The following is a 21,337-nucleotide window of genomic DNA, read 5'->3' on the forward strand; positions in this document are numbered from 1 at the left end:
TCCCTGGGAGAAGACTCTGAATCCCCTCACCCTACCTTGCAGTCTGCTGCAAGGGCTCTCTTCTCATATGTGCTCAAGTCCATCCTTCCAAAGATGCACACAGGGATCTAAGCTTTTCCCTTCACTTGACTACTTAACAGGGATCTCCTCCTTTTTTTCCTGAGAAAAGACTTAACTACCTAACTGCAGAAAAATTGTGCCCAGGACCCTTAATTGTTGGCCTGTGCTGCCAGCCCAGAGCTGGGAAGATAATTATCTTTGAGAAGTGGGATTTTGGGCCTTTGCCCTTTACTTGCCGTATCTTCCTCTGCGTCTTGTCAACTTCTCCTTTGGATCCTCCACTTTCACCGCAGCATTTGGGCCTTTGGCACAATCTGAGAGTCTTCTGAACAGTGAGAGATACACATCCTGAGAGTCCACAACACAACCACTAATTGCCTTCATCTCTACCAAACAATTTCTAAATTATGTTTTAAGAAGATGGGGATCATAAAATTTATAATACAGAATTAGAAGACTTTTTCTAGGACACTTTAATTGGAACTTGTAGATTTTGGTTCAAAAATATGAAACGCTTTAAAGTCAAAACACTCTCTGTAGCTACTACTTTCCTTATTCTCATTTGAAAGAACTACTTGGCTATTTGAACGTGTTTTCCACATTAATTCAAGTAAGTTTGTTTAAATTATAGTTGCAAACTAAAAATAGCTGATATGCTAATAATTATCTAACTTGTTAAGAGTCTTCTGCTCAAAAATGTACACTCTAATTATATTCTAATATTATCTATCAGAAATTATAGAGCATTTTTTCACTTCAGTGCAATTTTGTTAGCCTGTGTTCTCAAAATGCTTCATTCCTGCTGGCTAATGAAATTTGCAGTGCAAAATAACATACATGATCTCCCTGTATAATGCTAAGATCCTGAGGCAGTGGTCCTCAGAAACAGGACAAACAGCCTAAGCTTATCAAGGATGAACAGAGGAGCAAAAGGCATCTAATTAGACCTACTGACCTATGTTGAGTAGCCATTGGCTTCCAAGCACGATCTTCAGTTATAAACCGTCTTCTGCAACTATATGACTAAGACTGACTTTGCTTTCTGTTAAACAAAAAAAGAAAGAGAAAAGAGACTTCACTTGCCTTCAGTAAGGGCTAACAGCAGAGTTGTAAGAGACTTCATCTGGAATAGGGGAAACCTAAATGTGTCTAATGTAGACACCTATGGCTAAGACAGCTTAGGTCCCATTTTCAGTCTGTGCAGAGTTAGTCAATATAATTGGTGAGCTTAAAGCACTGTTTAGCTTATTCTAAAGTAAGTACTTGTTTCTGGTCAGAAAGCCCGCACTCTAAATTCACTCGTTTTATTAATTATATCTCCTTTAACACAAAATAGGACTTTTGTCAACTCGGGTAGGCAGGGATGATTACAGCCACAACTACAGATAAATTGCAGCCCATCACCACTCCATCCAATTTGGCTCAAGACCACGAATTCACATCTCCCTCACCTCCAAAACCACTTTTATAACCACAGGAAGGAGAGCAAATGACAGTTTAAGCTGAGAAAGCTGCTCCACTTCCTACACACAACTGGACCAGTGGAAGTCTCCGTCCCCATGTACAGCCCAGGGCGTCTACGAGTAACGAAGGGAGGCACACACATTGACTCCTCACCTTTCCTGACTCACAAATATTCAGGGATTTAAGCAAGAAAGAGTAGCTCCAACAGGATCTGCCAGCTCCGCTGGATCTGCTGATCCAACTGAGGGACCGTTCAGAAATCGCCACGGCGACAATTCTGAAACACAGGGGTGGGGGGAGTGATGCGATAGTGACATGGGCAGGGTGGGTGTGAGGCATTGGTGACATGGTGGTGTGACCCCAGGAGGAACTGCCGCCCGCAGCCCATGGTGTGAGGCACCAAGCCTCCCCGGGCTGAGCTCCGGGACACTGGACATGAGGCTAGCACAGGCTTTTGAAGGCAGAGATGTGTATTTTAATCTCCCTGCAAAGTATACTCGGGTACTGCTGTATCCATGGAGACTGAGTCTTTAATAACTCCCTGTGCTAGCAGGTCAAGTAAGCAAATCTACACAGCTCCATAGCAACAGACGTGAAATTAAAGTGGATCCCATCAGTAAAATATGCAGAAGGGCTCTGTGCATACAGAATTATTAGCTGGAAACACTTTGTTTAAAGAAATCAGCGGTAGCTGCTTCGCGTAGGCCCAAGCAAGATGCTAAGAGACCAAAGAAAAGCAAAAGTAAATGAGGGAAAGGAACTGGGCCAAAACCTGACACAACTGTTCTGTCAGACTCTGTCAGCAAATGTCTCAGAAACTTTATTGTCCCAAATAAAATTATGAAACTGATATACAAAGAAAGGGAGAAGGCCGAGATTAAAATCCTACAGCAGATAAACATTTCACACTGGTAGGTCTGAATGTGAGGTTATGCTGTCTGCTCTCAGGTACAGCACTGAAGTGAGGTAATCAAAGCACGTACTTATATCTGAGAAAGGCAACATGTGCTCAAGTGCCTGCTCCATTTTATTGCCAAAGCCATGTTTTAAAAAGCAGATGAAAAGCCCTCCAGAAAAGCAAGTAATTGACCACTGTGTATCTGCTCTTTGCCAAATATTGAGCTGCTTAAAAGTCGAATGCTCATGTGAGAGCCATCCTCATCAGGTTTACGTGACTCAAGGAACCTGAGCTTTTGCTCTTCCTCTTCTCACTTGGAAGCTCTTCTGCACACTTCAGAGAATTTATGTTTTATACATGTAAATAAGCGTGGCCACATCAAGAGACTGTTTATTATTAAACCAAATACTTTATGGAGTAAGAAAAGAAACAAGTATATGAAAGATGCTCCATCATTTGGTATCAACTTACTTCACTCAGCCTGTCTTCAGAACATTTTTTTGCTCTACAACCAGTTATTTAAATTACACTGAATCAGGTATAGATGATTTCCTGATTCAGTATTTTATGCACTTGACACCAGCCATATATTGAACTGTTTGAATATTCCCAGGCATGGAAGAATGGTTCTGCTCATCTTCACTGCACAAGTAAAGTTCTGACTGACTGTGGGATGGTAGCACGGTGTACTCAGTCACAAATTCAGTCACAAATCACTGATCATATCCAGCGTTTGTGACTGAATTAAACGTTCTTTGACATCCTCTTGTTCTTACTTATTTCCCCCTTTAGAAAAAGTGCAGTACTGAAATGTGGTTATAAAATACTGGTAAATAAATCATAACAGAAAGAGATATACATTATAGTGAGGCCATCAGTCTTCTCATCACTCCCACCTTTGTGTGATCCTGCTTTTACAATGAAGTACAGCAACTTATTTTGAGGAATCAGTCAAGGCAAATTGCTACCTCCACATACAGGTTTTTTTGTCATTTTATTTTTGAAACAACCTAACAGGGTGACTTTGTCTTAGAATGTACAGTTGACCAGCAGCATTTTAGAAAGTATGTCTACATGAGAGGTGAAAGTAGATCTCAGTTACAAAGAACAATGAATCTCTCTGCATGACATAGGATCTATTCGAGTTAGCCCATTCTGTAACTTTGTTTTTGTGTTCTGTACCTTTGTTCCTGAACAATGGGCACAACCGTTCTATTATTTTTCCCACTGCTTGCACAGATTTGATACAGAGAACGTGCAATAGCCATACATACACAAAATAAAATGTTGTTGGACAAATGCATCAGTAAAACGTGTATTTCTAGTATTTCATCAGTCTTCCTAAGATAGAACACGGAGAAGTCCTATCATTATATTCTGCAATCAGAAATGTAAAGTGCTTCAGAGTGAAGCTGATTTCCAGAAATGCCTCTAAGAAAAAATTCTTGCAGAACTCATACATCAACTAATCTGTTTTCAATGTAAAGCACATATAACATGTTGGAGTCAGACATTATTATTCCCACCTTATTACTGAAGTGAGGGAGAGAGCTGACAAAAGATATGGAAAACCATACAGCCAGATTTCAGTAACATTAAGCTTAATCAGACCTTTTATGTTTTGCTTGTAAAACTACCAAAGTGACTGCTTTTAGCATACAAATACACATGGAAGTAGAGCAGCAATATGGATAAACTTACCTGTTAATTTTACATTATTGGATTAGCTTGCTGTTCTTGGACAGGATGACCCCCAAGAATAAGTTGCTGGACATTTAGTATCCTGGGAATCTAATGCTCACACATCAGACAACACAAAAAGATCAACAGGAAGGGCATGATGCTTTAACAGCACGACTTGCATTTCCTGTCTCATCTGTTTGGGTTATTTAACTCTAACTGTAATGTTCCCAAATGCCATGGGTCATACCCCTTGTCCCTTTTTGTTAACTCTGATCAGTTCTAATGCTGATTAAAAAAGCATCTGCAAACCTACTCAGTACTCACAACCAATTTAAGGCCAATATAGCCTGCTCCATCTGTCCCTTCTGAAAATCCTAATAGTCCTAAAACCTTCTGAGATTAATCTGTTCAGACCAGGACATCCTGTCTCAAGTCTCATTTACTTGTGACTTGACAAATTTACTGTGAAGAAGCAGGAAAGATCATAATGACAACACATGCTGAGTATGACGTTACTTACTATTGCTCAGAGTTAAATGATACTGTAATTGATTTTTGATTGTTAAAACTGCTTTTATGTATTCTTTCATTTCTGTGAACTCATTATAAACAGAATGGTAGTACACAGATGTGGAAGGGTAGGAAAAGCACAAATTGTGCCTTGCAATGACTTAGCTAAAGATCTGGGTGATGCACTATTTAAAGGGAAAAAAAAGTCTGCATAACACAGAACCATTGGGGTTGGAAGAGACCTCTTGAGATCCGACCCCCAGATCACACAAGTTTAGCTGGAACTTGCTGCCCAGGACTGTGTCCAGCCGAGTTTTGAATATCTCTATGGGTGGACACTCCACAACATCTCTGGGCAACCTATCTGATCAGTGTTACAGTAAAAATAATGTTTCCTTGTGCTCAGATGGAATTCTACCTTTTTTAATGCGTGCTCATTGCCTATAGTTCAACAAAGGTAGGTGCTCTAAGTGGTAGAAGCCTCTGAGATTCTCCCGTTGATTTGAACAGAATGAAGTTTTAATGCCTGAATTCGAAATGACGACCTTTCTTGAAATACAATCCATTGCAGTTCAACTGCAGCATAGTCCAAAATACTGCTGTTTTAGCCAAAGCCAGTAATAGATGGCCAAATATTTTATCAGCAGTGAAAAGAGAAAAGCTTTTTCTATAGTCTGCTGCTACTTGGAGTAGTTATTACTGAACCGAGCTGTGAATGACGAACAGCCAGCCTTTACGAGATTCGGAAGCTGACCCTAACTGCTGCTCACCCAGGACCCCTTTTGTGCAGCTGTGCATAAATCTGTGCAGGCTCCTAAATGTACAAAAGGCACAGGTGTGGGAAAGTCTTAATGTTTTATCTTAAAACCTAAAAATTTCATGTGAACCGTCAGCACTTCAATGGGATCTCAGAGACAGCTCCAACAACCATCTTAGCTCATTGAATAGATCAAGGCTGCCCATGGCACCAGAAGCAAGCAAGAGAAGGTCAGAAATTTCACCAGAAACACTGAACACAGTCAGCTGATCCGATGCCATTCTCGAATTATGATGCTCATGGACACTGAAATGCAAGTAAGCACAGCTTTGTGTTAGTTTAAACATAAAAGGCTTGGAAAAGCTATTGACACAACTCTTGCTCATGATTCCTTTCTTTATCCACATGTCCTTGGAAGTTTATGATGACTTTCCAGCTTGCAGGTCTAGATTTTGAATCCTTGCACTAACCAATCATATGGAAGTCAAGAGATGAGATGAGAAACACTGTCAAAGAAAACAAAATACTTCCCACTATTCCTAAAAAGATCTGAACGTGAGGTACAGGAATTCAGGATGGATCTTCACAGGGTAAGTAGAACAAGAATGTGGACATGTAGAAGTGTTTATGCTGCTGTTTATTCTATTACAGAAGCTGCAGGTTTCAGCGCAGCATTACGACATCAAACTAGGTCTAGTGTTAATTAATCTTACTGTGTCCTTTTGTTGGTTCACTTTCTGCAATGCATTTTCTTAGTATTTAGTATTGCAAAAATGAATCAAATCCAAAACTGGGAAAAACTTCTAAAATCTTGAAATTAAAAGGTTCGTAACTTCCTCCTGGACTGAATGTTATGTATCCACTTACATGTTCCTTAATTTACCTCTCTTCTCCATCCTTTCCTGGGAAAGCAGTCACAGATTTTAAGCCAAATTCACCTATAACACTGCTATGATTCAGTTTTAATGCACATTAAAAACATTACCAACTATCCCAAATGAACAACATTTTTATGATTATAAATCTTTCAGACGTTTAGCAAGATGCAGTGATAATGCATTCCAGGATTAAATACGGTTCACTATGCGAACAACATAAATTATGAATACTATCCAAACTTACTTTGTTAATACTTCAAGATCCGAGTATGACTTAGATCCATATAACAATGTCTGAGGCTGTTAGAGAAAAGAAAGCTATGTTGTATTTCGTATTCTGAAGTGTAGAAAAGAGAGATGAAGTGATACTGCTAGTGTAAAAGAAAAGCACTGAAGCTTGGGAACAGCCAAAAAAAAGTCCCTAGGGTTCATTCTCAGTGCTATCCCACTCTGACATTTCCTGAATTATCTAAATATTTGTGTGAGTGTTACTTCTGAGACTCAGCATGTTCCAAGAAGACAATCCTGGAAACAGATAAATTTTCGGCAAAATGGCAAGGCATTTTGAAGGTGCACACTGATTGATGTACTTGCTTATGGAAATGCAGCAGAGGACATCGTCCATAAGATATCAGTAGACCGGATTTTTGTATCTTACATCTGGCTCCTGCTATGTACTCATTATCACAAGGCATTTCAGATAAATACTACATAGAGATTATCTTCATAAATCAGTAAGGACTCAAGGTAGAGCGAAAGATACTACGCGTGACTTTTTGCACTGTACTTTGAGGGATCTAGCTGTATATAGAACCAGGTTGTGTATGTCATGGTATATTGCTGTTATTCTCCTCCCACAGCTTACTTCCCTTGTACTGCTCCCATTACTCCCTGTGTGTTTTGTTACAACACGATGCCTTCTCTTTGCATGTGGGCTCATGCACATGAAATTCATGCACAGAAAGGTTACCAGGAATGGACTGGATCCACTTGAAACCAAGAGATAGTGATGAGACCCACTTCCTGCTCAGAGGGTTTTGATGGATCCCAGGAACGACAGGCCTGCACTCCAGAGATCAGTTACCAAACTTAAAGATCGATCAGTGCAAAGGTACTGAAGCCAACTGAATAGTTTACCTACAAGAACAGCCAAATTAAGAGGAAGCTACAAAGATGACAAGTTATGAGCTTCAAATGAATGGATGAGGACATCAGTATATCCATCTGTGCCCAAAGGAGCACTAAAGGCAGATCCACAAGCAGTAAACTAACCAAGCAAGTTGCTTTTGACTCCTCTTTGCTATTTTTTTTAACCATAGGCATATTAAAATTCTACACAGATTGCTTTTGTTTCACCCTTTCAGTCTTTTAGACATTTGTACAACCTTACTGATTCTTCTACTCTTTTTCAAAAAAATTATCTAAGTCTGTTCAGGAAGTTAAAAACTACAAGAAGAACAACTTACTGATGATGGTGGTAAGAGAGGCAAGCATGACTACCTTTGCAGAAAAGAACAACCAAAGCTGGTGAAGGGACTAGAAAACAAGACTTAGGAGGAGAGGCAGAGGGAACTGGGGATGTTCAGTCTGAAGAGGAGGCTGAGGGCAGACCTCATTGCTCTCTGTAGCTACCTCAAGGGAGGTTGCAGCTGGTTCGGCGTCAGTCTCTCTTTCCTTAGGTAACGAGTGACAAGATACAAGGAAATGGTCCCACATTGCGCCAAAGAAGGTTTAGATTGGACATTAGGAAGAATTTCTTCCTGTTGAGGGTGGTCAAGCACAGGAATGGGCTGCCCAGAGAAGTTGTGGAGTCCCCATTGGTGGAGGTATTTAAGAGACACATGACACTAAGGGACATGCTTTAGTGATGGGACTCACTAGGTCAGTTTGATGGTTGGACTTGGTGATCTTGAACGTCTTTTCCAACCTAGATGAATCTATGATAAGCCTAGTATTTGAAACAGGAACGGTCTAAAAAGAATATTTTTCAAAATATCTAAACTAAGTCAGTTCAGAGATTTCAAATAGTACCATTAAGCAAAACAAAGCTGACTTCTGACTATTAACGGAAAGGCTATTAACTCACTATTACAGTTTAAGTGTAATAATTGAAAATAATTAAGTAATTTACTGAAACAAGTGGATAACTCTTTTCCATGTGTATAGGACTCCTCAGTAGAATAAAGTTTCAGAATTCTTTATCCGCATTTTCTCAAGCTGCATCTGTATTCACATATAAAATGGATGTGACAGCCATGGCTGCAGATTTGACTGACATATAAAATATTCACCACATTCTACCTGCATTAAGTTCCTTTATTTTAGTGGAAAAGAAACCTTGAAGAAATATAATCTACCATCATGAGAGACCGAGAACACACAAGTAATATGGGTGCTACGAAATGCTTTGAAGAACTTTGCAAGGATAGTGATAAATCAGATTTAATCACCCCTTTCAATGATTAAGCCAGCGAAGAGTTTTTGCAACAGATTCTCTATTGTTTCTAATTGCAGAAAAATGGTGACAGAAAATGTGAATGACTCCTCCTGAAAGTGTCTAAATTGCTTCCAGAGGTAAAATAACTCTGGAAACAATACAGCCATGAGGTACCTGAGCTCATAAACCATGTCAGTGCTGCAGCTGGTTCTTCACAGGGTCAAAACACCCTCTCTGTCTCCATGATTAATTAAATAACAGTGCAAATATCTTGGCCATTTGTAATCAAGAGCTGCTTGTACATGAATCACAAAAATATTTTATATCCACTCGTTAAAGTTACAGCCGTCTATGACACACCAGGATATTTAGTCTTGGATGTGTGACAAGCAGGTGCTGATGTAATTGGTGGTCTAAGGTAGCCCATTAGCTTGAGGCAATGGGAGACATGCTCTTGACTCAGACAATACACTACAGAGCTGCATCTGCATAACCCCCACATATATACTGCCCATTATCCTGCCTCAATTTGACATGTTGTATCCCAAGAGTTATCACAGCCTCATGGCATGAACTTCAGGCAAGGTCTAGCCATCAATCTACCAACATTAGAAGACTAAAATTCTTTGTTTCAACAGAAAGAGTAATTTATCTTTGGCCAGTGAAATATGAGTACAATTACCATGGAACAGGATAAAATCCATTTCAGTTGTTATTTGACATCATCATCCACCCTCATAAAAGAAAGTGAAGACATCAATTCATTTTATTTCCATGAAGAAGCTAATACCCACAGTATTTTCAAATCTTGCAGGTAGTTCCGTAAGAAAGAACCCAATTATCTTTTTTATTTACTATCAGCAATAGTTGGATCACAGGCAGCACAATACAAAGCATCTGGACACCTGTAGATGTACTATTCAATTAGAGAGTGTGATTAGAGAAGTGAAAGGAACTATGCTATACTCACCAGGCTTTACAAGGTTTGTCTTTGTTTCCTTCTTACATCGAGCCAGCTGTGTGTTTCCTTCACTCGTTGTCCCTGCATTGAATTTCTTCCTGGAGAAGTCTCCATCACTACCAGTGCAAAAACTGATTGGACTGTGTCCAGCATCAGAAGGAGTCTTAACTGGAGATACTGACTGGCTACTAGGACAGCCAGTGTCATCTAAAGAGAAAAGGAGAAACAACAAAATTTCTAACAAGCACAGGAAGCTGGCAAAATGAAAAAAAAAAAAAAAAAAAAAAAAAAAAAAAAAAAAAGCTACAGCTACAGCTATTTACAATCTTGTTATATTTAACCTTGGCACTGAAAACTGCTGAGAAGCTAATAGTTTCTCCCATTTGTTTAAAAGGTTTGGATACCTTATGGTGGTCTGAAATGGTGCTTGTTTCACCAAGCCTGATAAAAATCAGGGGCTGCACAATAAAGATTAGTATCTATAATTGGTTTTACTCGGTGATGATACGGAATACTGGGACACAAACATTAAGAAATGTCCATAAGACATGAGAAAGGTTTATACCACTATGTGCACACTGGATGACAAGCAAGCACGGGCTACACCTGCTCCTTCGAGGTATGTTCCTATCTGAGCAAGAGAAGGATCTACTGATAGAACTATAGGTCCACACGAACTATCTACAACTATCTGTCTGTATGTACAAAGTCAACGTTTTCATTTAATCGGAATTAATAAATGTTTCTTTTTTTTTTTTTTAATTATTTCTTTTAAAGTGAGCGTGATGATAGCGCTCCTTCATTCTTAACGAGTGGATGTGTGTTGCTACCTCTTTCTGAAAAGGGTGCATTACACACAGACTGCTTTTGTTTAAAGCAGAATTCTTCTGAGGGAACACCCATGCTGGGAACACCAGCAATCACTGTTTGGAACAGAGCAGCTTTTCTGATCTCCAGAAATACAAACACTGCAGCTCTTAACAATGAAATGCAAAGTAAAATGTCAGAGTCGAGATGAAACCAACACATCAACCCCCACCCCCTGGCCTTCACCTAAATCCCTCTTGAATAATCACCTCTCTTGTAAAAGTCACAGTGGTTTTAGAGACAGACAACAAAAACAAACACGCTACCCTGACACTGGGAAGCCATGAATATTCACTCTCCTGGAGCAATGTAATTGTTTGTTCTTTCCCAGGACAAAATGAAAGCTGCCATCTTACTAATGCAATTGCACGCAGTTCCCAGTGCATTACCTTTGTCTAACAAGAAACTCAAAGAAGTACCTGCAATTTGCATGACCATATTGCACCTACCACTTCCATCCTGTTCCTAATTTAGGTCAAGCCTGATCTTGCAACGAGCTTTGCATGGGCAAACTGTTTAGTCAGCCTGTGACTGTACATTTATCAGGTAAAAAAAAAAAAAAGTCTAACCCCCTCCAGCCCCCTTCCTAGCAAAGAGAAGCTTTTCCTACCATTAACTATTGCTCCCTCAGTACAGTAAAATTGCATCCTTCCATGTGAAAGCGTTTCCATGGTGTCTGACCTCTCTACCTTCACCTGCTGAAAAGTTCTGCCCCCCTTCTCTCCACGTTGTGCCCCCAGCGCCACGCAGGTTACCCAGAAGTGCTGCCAGTCCAGTGCCTGTAACACAAAGCAGCACAGAAAAACAGCCAGCACTTGGAGGTGTTGCTGCCCACACCCATGCAACCTGCCACAAACGATGCCAGCCACAGGAGGAGCCAAGCCCATTCTGAGAATGAGCTCCCCAGGCACAAAGGTGAGTAACGGTGTGAACGCCTCATCCTGCTTAATTGTACTTCATTCCTCCAGCTCAGTTAAGCCTGCAAGCAGCTCCTTTTGGCATCTTGCTACTGACATCTGTGGTTCAGAACCAGGTCCTAGAGAAATAATGGCAAAGAGAAGCCTCAAGGAAGGTTTCCTGCCTGCCCATTTCAGCCCACGCTGACACTGACTGAAGCAGCGCTGTCCAACGCACGGCCCATGTTCACTTCTCATCCTTTCCATTCATATCAACACCACGATATAACTCAACACAGAGAAGACAGAAAGCAGTTTCCTCCCAGGTCTGTGCCCATTTCCTTTTCACAAGGGTTCAGAGTCTCTTCTACAGGCCGTACGACTGCTATCTGCAGGGGAGTGAATCAGCGGGGCCGTGAGCTTTTGAATTGTATTTAAGCAGTTCCTTTAGCTACGCCCAAAGTGTCTTCTCTTTAGCAGCACACAAATATTTATAATCAAACATATTTATGATAAAGTGCACGTTCGCAGAGTTTATTTTTTCTTACAGCCTTTGCACTTAGATGCTTCTCTTTGTAGCATTATTTTCCTAAGATTGTGTTTAAAAAACAAAAGATTGAGAAAGAAACTAGTTACATCAGCCACCAAAAAAGATCACTGCAATTACTGAGCAGATTCTGCAGGCCTTATGGATGTGTTTTATACGGGAGACCTCATGTATATATGACACCTGGAGATATAAAGATCCCACCTGAAGAACCTCAGAACTAATAAAACCTCAAAACGATGAAAAACCTAAGCTGCAGCATTAAGAATTCCAGCATTAGAAGACAAATATGTAAAACCACCTCTGAGATAAGACAATAGGGTGGCTAAAGAAAGCATACAAAAATAAATAATTACAAGCCTCCCTACCACTGCTGCTGCTATTACACTGGTTGCATTGACCAGATAATGCCAGATGCCATCTCCTCATTTTATGCTTAAGGACTACAGTTTTTGTTGCAGCAGGGCACTTATTAAAGGAACAAATGGCATGAAGAACAATAGGTCTTCTCTACTCGTACTGCTGGCGACCTTTAGCCACACTGATAACCAGGTGAGCGTTCCCACTCCAACTGAAGGAAATTAATGCTTTTATTGTACTCTGTTTTCCCTAACAGTTTGGTATTTTTAATGTAATGTGTAACTTCTACTCCTTCTACAGAAATACACACACAGAATTAGCCAGAAACATGAACAAAATTATAATATTTCCATTTTTTTTTTCCATGCTGCCGACAAATATTTTTCTGTGTCAGCTTTTTGCAGTGCTTTTTAAAGAATCAAAACATTTACTATCATGGGAAGGAAAAGTTGCTTGTGAAACACGGGAGCTCACCACCAAAGGCCGGGTTGCAGAGGCTGTGCTACACCTCCCCACCAACCTGCACCTCGTCATTCTGCTACAAGGAAAAGTCCTTGGGGTGCCACCCAGCTGCTCAGTGCAGGGCAAACTGCCTGCACTTACCTTTGTTTCTTCCTGCTAGTGAAGCCTTAAGGAGCTATTTATTTATATTCAGCCACGCAGCCCGCCCTGCCCACTGCCACAGCGCACACCCCTTCTTCCCCAAGAGGAAGGATGCAGTGGAGGTCCTGGGCGACAGAGACTTCCCCCATACCTCTAGGCTCCTCCGAAAACCCTGCTGACACCTCAGAGGGGAGGAGGTGAAAACTCCAACCTGCCCAGCAACAGGCCAAGATAAGGAACCTGTTTCCAAATCTGGGTATGGGGAAACAGGAGCGGACGAGCCCACGGTGGAGTTTACCCTCTACTGAAGGCATGGTGGGAACAGTTTTCAGCAACATCAGCAAAAGATCCAGTCTGATAACTTGTATTGCCCCAGAAAGCATTTCAGGTCCAGCTCTCAGGACCATACATACATTTGATTTCCTTTCTCGGGCATGAGTACTGGGGTCAGCAGAGAGAAAGCTGGTGAAATTTGCTGTGAAAGTCAATGCCAGTAATCCTGCCTGTGTTATTTACTTGACAAACAGAGGGAAAATGCATAAATAACACATGACTTGCACTGCTTTCCTAGCGATACTCATGGTGTCTTTTTTTTTTTCACAGCGGCCTCCCAAGAGCGTTCTGGAAGTAGCTTTTCCCTTTGACCATCAGCTGGATTTCATCACTGAAGCAGTGTCTAAGCCCTCTCTCAGATCAGATGCTCTCGCCAAGTTTCGAAGCCAAACATGGGATAGTGCCTCCTCACACAAACACGGGGGAAGTTACTCAGCGTGCTCTGACATTTGCATGCACTGACTAACTTTCAAATATTAAAGTCAGAGTATAAACAAGAGTGTTACTGGCAATAATACTCTAACAATTGACAAAAAAATTGTTCTCATAGACTTTAGCACCATGCATTATATTTTTCTCTGATCTTTTAGGCACAGAGGATATACGATTTCCATTGCAATGTGCTTTAGAGCCTTTAGAAAAATAATGCCTTTTCCTAAGGTGTTCAAGAAATATGTGGCGACAATACACAACCTCCTTATTTAATCCTTTCAGCTAATTAATTCACTTTTTCTGTGGAACCCCTCACTTATTTCTACCTTCATTCCTAGCTGTCAGATCTAGTTGTGTGCTTTTACAAGTTTATGCTGTCTGTCCCCTACCAGACCTCTTTGCTCCTGTTCATGTGTGCATCTTCTCTTTAGGTTCCCTCTATTGATGTTCACACTCTCCCCATTCCGCATTTCCACCAAGCACTGTGCGTTTCAGAATTAAACACAGGACTCTAATGAACTTTTACCAGTGCGCTGAGGCACAACCTGTACCCTGCCTTTCACCTGACAGTTTCCTTTCTGCCCATCCGGGGCTCTGCAGGTCCTTGGAGCCCTGGCTCTGCGAACATGGTGTGCTGTGAGCTGGTTGGTGCCAACGAGCCACCAAGGCTATTTCAGAATTGTTCAGGATAACCTCCCATTCTGACAGCCTGCCCTGAATTTTTTAACCCCCTAAGGGTAGTTTTGGGCTTCTCATGGGTCTTGTAACATGGGAGTATTTTATACAGTGATGAAAGTTGCTGGTAGACACCAAAGAATATATCACAGACGTTTAGTCATCTGCTGCTAACAATTTGTCACCTGCAAACCAGGGCAGATTTTTACAAAATCACAGACTTGAAAAAAGTATTGAATAACTTCCCTGGACGTAGAACCCTACAAATGTTAGTTTTGGTCCTTCTGATCAATCCTAAATTCATTTTATATTTTTAAGATCTACTGGATTAAATCTATATTTAATAACATTAAGTTTAATATCATGTGCTTCTAAGGCAGATGTCTTACCAGAAATCAAGCATACTAAGGCAGAGTAGAAGAGCAACCAAAGCTATAGGCCTGTTCAAAAAAAGAGAGAAGGTTTATGTGACAAGGCCTACGTACACAAAATCCTGCTAAGCAAATTAATTCCACATCTAATCTCTCTGGCTCTGCAGACAGAACTTGAATGAACTGTGCTGCACTTCGCCTGTGTGTGAAGGCAGGCTAACAGCTCCAGCACCCCCTCAGGCAACCTGGTGAGACTGTGCCAACTCCCGTCCTTGGAAGTTTTCAAGGCTCTGATACACAAAGCTGTGGCTGGTGTGATGTAGTGCTGGCAACAGCCCTGCCTTGGAGAAGAGGTTGGGCTAAATGATCCTGGACAAACTACATGCTCAGGATCATACTTCTCCTTGACATTTTGTGTATATTCCACAGCTGGGAACCATTTTTTTTTTCTCCCAGTCCATCTTTCAAGCTGTTTTAATGTTCTAGTTGCAAAACCTAACCCAGCAGTGAAGTAGGTAAAATCAAGACCGAACACCTCCAACTCCTCTTCATTGTTGCTTATGTTCCTATCACCAGCATACAGACAACCATGATGTCTGCTCTTTGCCAGTCACTTTGTGCTTGCATCCACCACACCCAGAGGCACACAAACTGCCCGCTGCCTTCAGCAAGAGGCTCCCTCTGCTTGCTCACCGCGTGGCACAAACGCTAACAGGCTCACATTCTGCAGGAGATGGGAGACCAAGGTGAAAGAAGATGGACCTAGAGCTCCTAAAGCTTGGGCATCTTTTACCATGTAGTATTTTCCATAAACGTGTCCCTAAAGATATCAGCTCTTGACATTTGACTGACAATAGCTGTTATACTCATGCAGCAAATTTTAATTGACTTTGGCAGCAAACGATGCCTTTGCTAATCTTCATTATATTTGAACATTTCACTAATAAGCAGGACTGACATGAGTTCTGGGAAACCACCTGAAAAGAGGACTTTGTCATTACATTTATAGCACAGCTAATGGCATCGGTATTAGAGAACAAAAGCATCAATGCCTACTAGTAAAAATATCAATAAAAATAGCACTGTTACTAGAACACTGTGGTCAGCAATAGCACAGCACCTGGGGTTTTGGTATCACATCACAGAAAACATTTGGACAAGGTGTTTAACATGATAAAGGACTGGAAATTTTTAAGCAAAATTTTAACTGAAGATGAGGAAAGCAAAGAACCTGAAAAAGAGAGAAAAAAGAGTCTTGGCAGTCTGGTAGTTTTTTTAAGCAGTTTCGGTAGACCTCAATAACCTTTTGTGCAGCCAATAGTTGGAACCACTGCTGGGAGCCTCGACTGCACCAAATGTACGTAACATCGCCCATTTCACATGAACATCATGTGCAACATGTACAGATGGGTTTGTGTGTGTGTTTATTTCCGCTATGCAGCAAAGGAAGAAACAATAAACATTCTATCCAGTTTTGAAGGGACAGATTTTGGAAAGAAAAGTATTAAACAGACCAAACAGAAATTTGTAACTGTTCCTCAGACAGTATGAAATGTTAAACTCCTTCCTTCTCACATAGCTCTGTCTCCTCCGTGGCTGGCAGCGTATGAATGTGCCCCTTGCAGCTTCAACATCACCTCATACAGTTGCACTGTTTACCTTCTGGTGGTGCCTGGAAGCTACATATATTGTTATTGTATGTATACTTTTTTTTATTTATTTTTTTAACTGATACCAAACTCAGACTGGCATCTAGCATCACTCCAGGACCCACTGACATGTCAGAACACTGCTGCAAGATTTCAAGGACATATACTAACCCTATAAATGCATGGTTAGAATGCATTAAGTAGAATTTCTTTTGAAGTATCAAGACTCCTTTAATAAAGAAGAAATCAAAGATGTGTGATTTGATATAAGTTTCATTTCTGCTTCAAGTTGTGGTGTTCTTCAATATGCATGGCACCACTCAACTCAATACAAAATTGTGTGAAAACTATGTTAAAGGAAAAAGATTAGATTATGTACTGGTGGTGAAGAAAACATACTATATAGCTTAGAATTAAGTCAATATAGTCATCACAGTACACAGCACACTGTGACAAATGGTACCAGAAAGGGTGCAGCACAAAGTGTTCTCAGGACACAATCCAAAACGTCCCAGGGACAATGGGGACGCTTCTGCTGACTTCAGGAGGCTCTCGGTCCGGATTTAATGGTTCACAGTGCTGACAGATACATAAAAAGGTGACAACAAACATTCAAAAGGTCAAATATTTTGGCTTCCAGATGTTGTTGTGTGGCACAGACACAAAAGGATAGTTCCTTAGTAAGAGGGAATAAACAGGGAAGTTGAAAGGGGCGAAAGGAAAAGCCAAAAATGGAGGAACAGGCAGGCTTTGCTTTTAGTACCTAGACACTTTTCTCACTTCCATGTTTGGAACCCATTTCTGCTGCACAGAAACAGAAATGGTAGCTAACAATACGAAGCAATAATAAATTATTGCACGTACGTTGGCCCAGCAGGAAAATCTCCAGGGAAACAGCAGTGAGAAAAGGAGGCATGTCACCAGCACTGCCCTTATGCAGAGGCCATGCGTGCATTTTTAAAAGTGGATTTTGTTTTGATGGTTTTTGGAAAATTAATATCACAGTGATTGCTACACTGCCTTACAGAGTGCTGCAATCAAAATCCCTGGAGAACAGCTCTGCTTCAGAAGTTTGAAAAAATGGCAAAAGCACTGTGCAAAAGTGTAGCACAAAGGACTGCAGAAAAGAGGAGCCAGCTTTCAGTATCAGACATTTGAGCACTTCTAAACGTTCTCTTCAGTGCAGGAACACCAAGTAAAAAGAACACAAAACAAATAAACAAGCCAATAAGGAATTATTTAAGCAGAATATTTCTTCATGTAACAAGAAACAAAAAGAATGCGACAGTTCACTGTTTCCATAGTAATACATAAATACATATATCCATTCAGATATACATAAATAACAGGGGTAATTATTTATATATACACACATACATGTATATATATCAATAGTACGGTAACTATTTTAGTAATTTATCCCAGTGCTGTACATGCCTTAATCTGTTGACTTGTTAAAATACTGCAAATGTATTTTCCTCTATCTTTCTATTCAGAAACCTGTATTTAAGTACACTTTAGTATTGCAGCCTCCAGGGCTAGCTGGTTTATGGTACACCCTACTCCAGTGCTCTAGCAAAGGAGTGATTTAGTAGAGTCACAGGAGGTACACAGGTGTTTGTCCAGCAACACAGGTTCAGTGCACTTGTACAAACGCCTGGCTCCCCTGCCATGTGGCTAGCAACATGTGTAGTGCATCCACACTGATTTTAATAAGCCTGTTGGGAGCCTACACGCTTTTTCTGACATATGCACCGTGAACTCAGTCTCAGCATCCCTCAGCAGTTGGGCCCACTGGCAAATAATCTCCAAGTTCAAGTGGGCCATGCACAGGAGCCGCTGAGCAGGGCACACAATGCTGGCACACCACCTGAACACGCCTATCACACTACAAACTTGAGCAATATATATTTTTTTGAAGATCTTTATACCAGAAAAAAAAATGAAATAAACATTGAACCCGGATCTTGAAATTTGAAAGGAAAAGAAAAAAAAGGGAAAGAAAAAAAAAAAAAAAAGGAACCTTAAACTCCAAATTCCAATTTTTGAAAGCTCTGGTGGAGTGAATCATAATCACTCATACACAGTAACCCTATTTTTTCAATGGCCTGCAGCACTACATAGTCTATCTACTGAGATGATCTGCAGGTAAGCCTAAGAAAGGAGGAAGGGTTTGCTACTGGAAGAGCACAGCTCCTCTGGCTCATGAAGTCTTTTCTGGACTGATTATTAAATATGCAAGTGCTTCTTGCAAAGCTGTATCTGAGTTAACAAAGTACTGCTGCATTATCTGCAGAAACTCAGCCAGCTGGCTTCTGGGAACAGGCTGAAGGGGAGGCTGAGCATCGTTAACAAGGTCGCCTCTAAGAACTCTTTTGAATAAGAAATTCAAAATCTAAGCTATTCAGAGGCAGAAACTAGAAAAAAAGAAAAGCCCAAACTAACTTTCTTTCAGAACTGAAAGCTAAGCAGGCTGTCATTGAGCTTAGCACTTCCAGGCTGCCTTCAGTCCAACCAACAGGCGGTTCGCTTGGTATCAAAAGGATGTGTACACAAAAATCAAGGATAACACCCCACCCTCAGTATCCTATTTCTTGTAAGGCAAACAGTGCAACTGCAAGTACCAAAGGGAGCCTCATTCCATCTCAGAGCAGCTGCTAGGCCAGGGACCTCTGAGTGAATTGTGTGTTTGTGATGTTTAAAAACACACTCTCCTCCAACTGACAAGGTAAGGGTGCACAAAAGCCAGAAGTTATGAGGAAAACATGCATGACATGGGGAAATACTCAGTAGCAGTCGAGCCAGATGAAGCTGCTGGGAGAACGTTTTCTCATCACTTAACATGCGCGCTCTGTGGCTGACGGCCAAGCCAGAGGAGGGCAGAGGTTGAAGGAAGAGAAATGCTCCAGTATCAGATGACAAACAGGACCCCAGATGCGCTAAGATTTTAAAGATGGATTGCGCTCAGTGAGTAACGATGCAGGGACTCAGCTTGCCCACAAAATGTTCAGAGAGCATCCAGCACCATTTGGTATAAACAAGGAATACTGAAAATATATTTCATTGGGAATATCAGAGGCAAAATGGATTAATGGTCTCACCATGGTTCATTCAGTCTTACAAAGCAAAACTGACACAAAGTCAGTTGTAAAAACTTGACCAACACAAACAACCAAGTCTCTGATCTGGTCATATAAGACAAAGAGGGAGCTGATCATGCAAATTTAAAACTTATCTCAGCCAGAACTAACAAATTGTTCATAAGATATTAAGCAGAAAAAAATGAAGTATCTTTTGCCTATTGCTGAGTGGTACTTTCTGCTGTTTCCACTATACTCGCAAAATCATGACAATTCCCAAAAGTTCTCAACCCCTTTATTTTCCTGTCCTTTGCCTACCTAAAACATCATTATTGGTAACTACAAGACTGCTCTCATTTAGAAAGAACTCCAAGCCTTCTTTTATAGACTGGGACCAATGTAAACACACCAGGAAAATGGACAATGCCAGAAGCTCTAGGGAATCAAGCAGGAAATACATATTCACACAGACTGAGGATGAAAAATCAGTTCTACTGGGGAAAAAAGAAGTCAACTTATCATAACCATTTAGTGTCAATAATAAGGGAAGAAAGGTAGATAGCAACTTCTCAAGAGAAGAGGAAAGAGGAAAGGAATTATACACTACCTGCTGCTTATCATGAAACTTCTGGCATTCAGTGCTCACTACAGAATTTATAAAAAAAGGCATTTATCCAAATGCTCATGAGCTTCACATACACACGCTAACATTCGACACATTATTCATCTGCTCACCCTTTCTGCTCCAGAAACATTACCTGACAATTTCATTGCAGCACTTGCTGCATGTCACTTTCCAGTAAGATGAAGATGCTGGCTGAAAGCTGCAGCCTCTCCACTCACCTCTCCACACAGCTCTTCTCCATCCCCTCCCCAGGAACAGGAACCAGCAGCCATCTGCTGCTGCTGCCAGGGAATTTCAATCTAAATTAGCTGTATGATTATAAGGAAGGATCATAAGTGAAGGACAGCAAAGAGACATCAGAGAATGAGGAAATTAAGTAAGTGACTTATTATACCTGCATCACGGTAAAAAAAAAAAAAAAAGCCACCAAATGCATTAACAACAAAAACATGTCCTGTGATGGAGGACAGTGATCTGATCATGACTGATCCTCAGCTCAGTAAGTTTTAAAGAATCGCAGCAGTCAAACTGAGTGGTGTGTAACTGTTTGGGTGCTGCAGGTAGCTTGAGAGCACAAAGCTCTTAGCAAAGGAAAAAAAATACCAAACTAAACCAATGAAGTATCCACTGAAGAAGGAAAGATGAATTACAGAGAGATAAAAATGTGACCAGCTGTGCTTAAGAGGAAGGCTAAGAGAACGGCATCGCACTCGAACACCTCCATGAACACAGCCAATCCATGAGATCTGGTACACCCAAGGTAAATACGGAGCTGCTGTGGGGACTCAAGAAATAGCCTACATAGCCTTGTGAGAAAGCAAGGATATTGCTTTGGCAGCACTACCTTGAATGGATTTGAACATGATGCAAACCCAAAGGATATCAGAAAAAAAAAAGAACATCAAAATGTCAGCAACCAAGATGAAAGCCTTGTTAACGCACAGGAAAAAGATCAGCCACTTGGAAGAGATCATAAAAATAATGTATTTCTAGAAAGCTTCTAATAATTTCACATCTTAATTTCTTAGGAGGGAACAAGCAAACTCACACAGGTGAGGCGGAGGGATTCACAAGGCGTGGGAAAAATTCCTTTAGCGGTCTCCTGACCCAAGTAGCTGTTTGTTTAACAATCTGCATTGTTCAGTAAACAATAACCAAACAGACCACTCCGCTGAGCCTGAATTGCAAAATCTATCCAAGCTGAGAAGGAATTATTGGAATCAGACACAGATATTGTGTTTCACATCTAGG

At 40.8% G+C, this 21,337-nt stretch overlaps 1 protein-coding gene across 2 annotated transcripts in view; it reads right to left on the bottom strand.

Annotated features, from left to right (window-relative positions):
• SYBU (syntabulin) overlaps nucleotides 1-21,337 on the bottom strand; it is a 41,240-nt gene that overhangs the window by 18,205 nt on the left and 1,698 nt on the right. Inside the window, exon 3 of one of the 2 annotated variants that reach the window (XM_068672513.1) lies at nucleotides 9,658-9,855. The exons of the other annotated variant lie outside the window; for it this stretch is intronic. Within the exon in view, the coding sequence (XP_068528614.1) occupies nucleotides 9,658-9,855 (198 nt within the window). The remainder of the gene's footprint in view (nucleotides 1-9,657; nucleotides 9,856-21,337) is intronic. 2 annotated transcript variants of the gene reach the window in all.

This window comes from Anas acuta, chromosome 2 (genome assembly GCF_963932015.1).
Source record: "Anas acuta chromosome 2, bAnaAcu1.1, whole genome shotgun sequence".
NCBI lineage: Eukaryota > Metazoa > Chordata > Aves > Anseriformes > Anatidae > Anas > Anas acuta.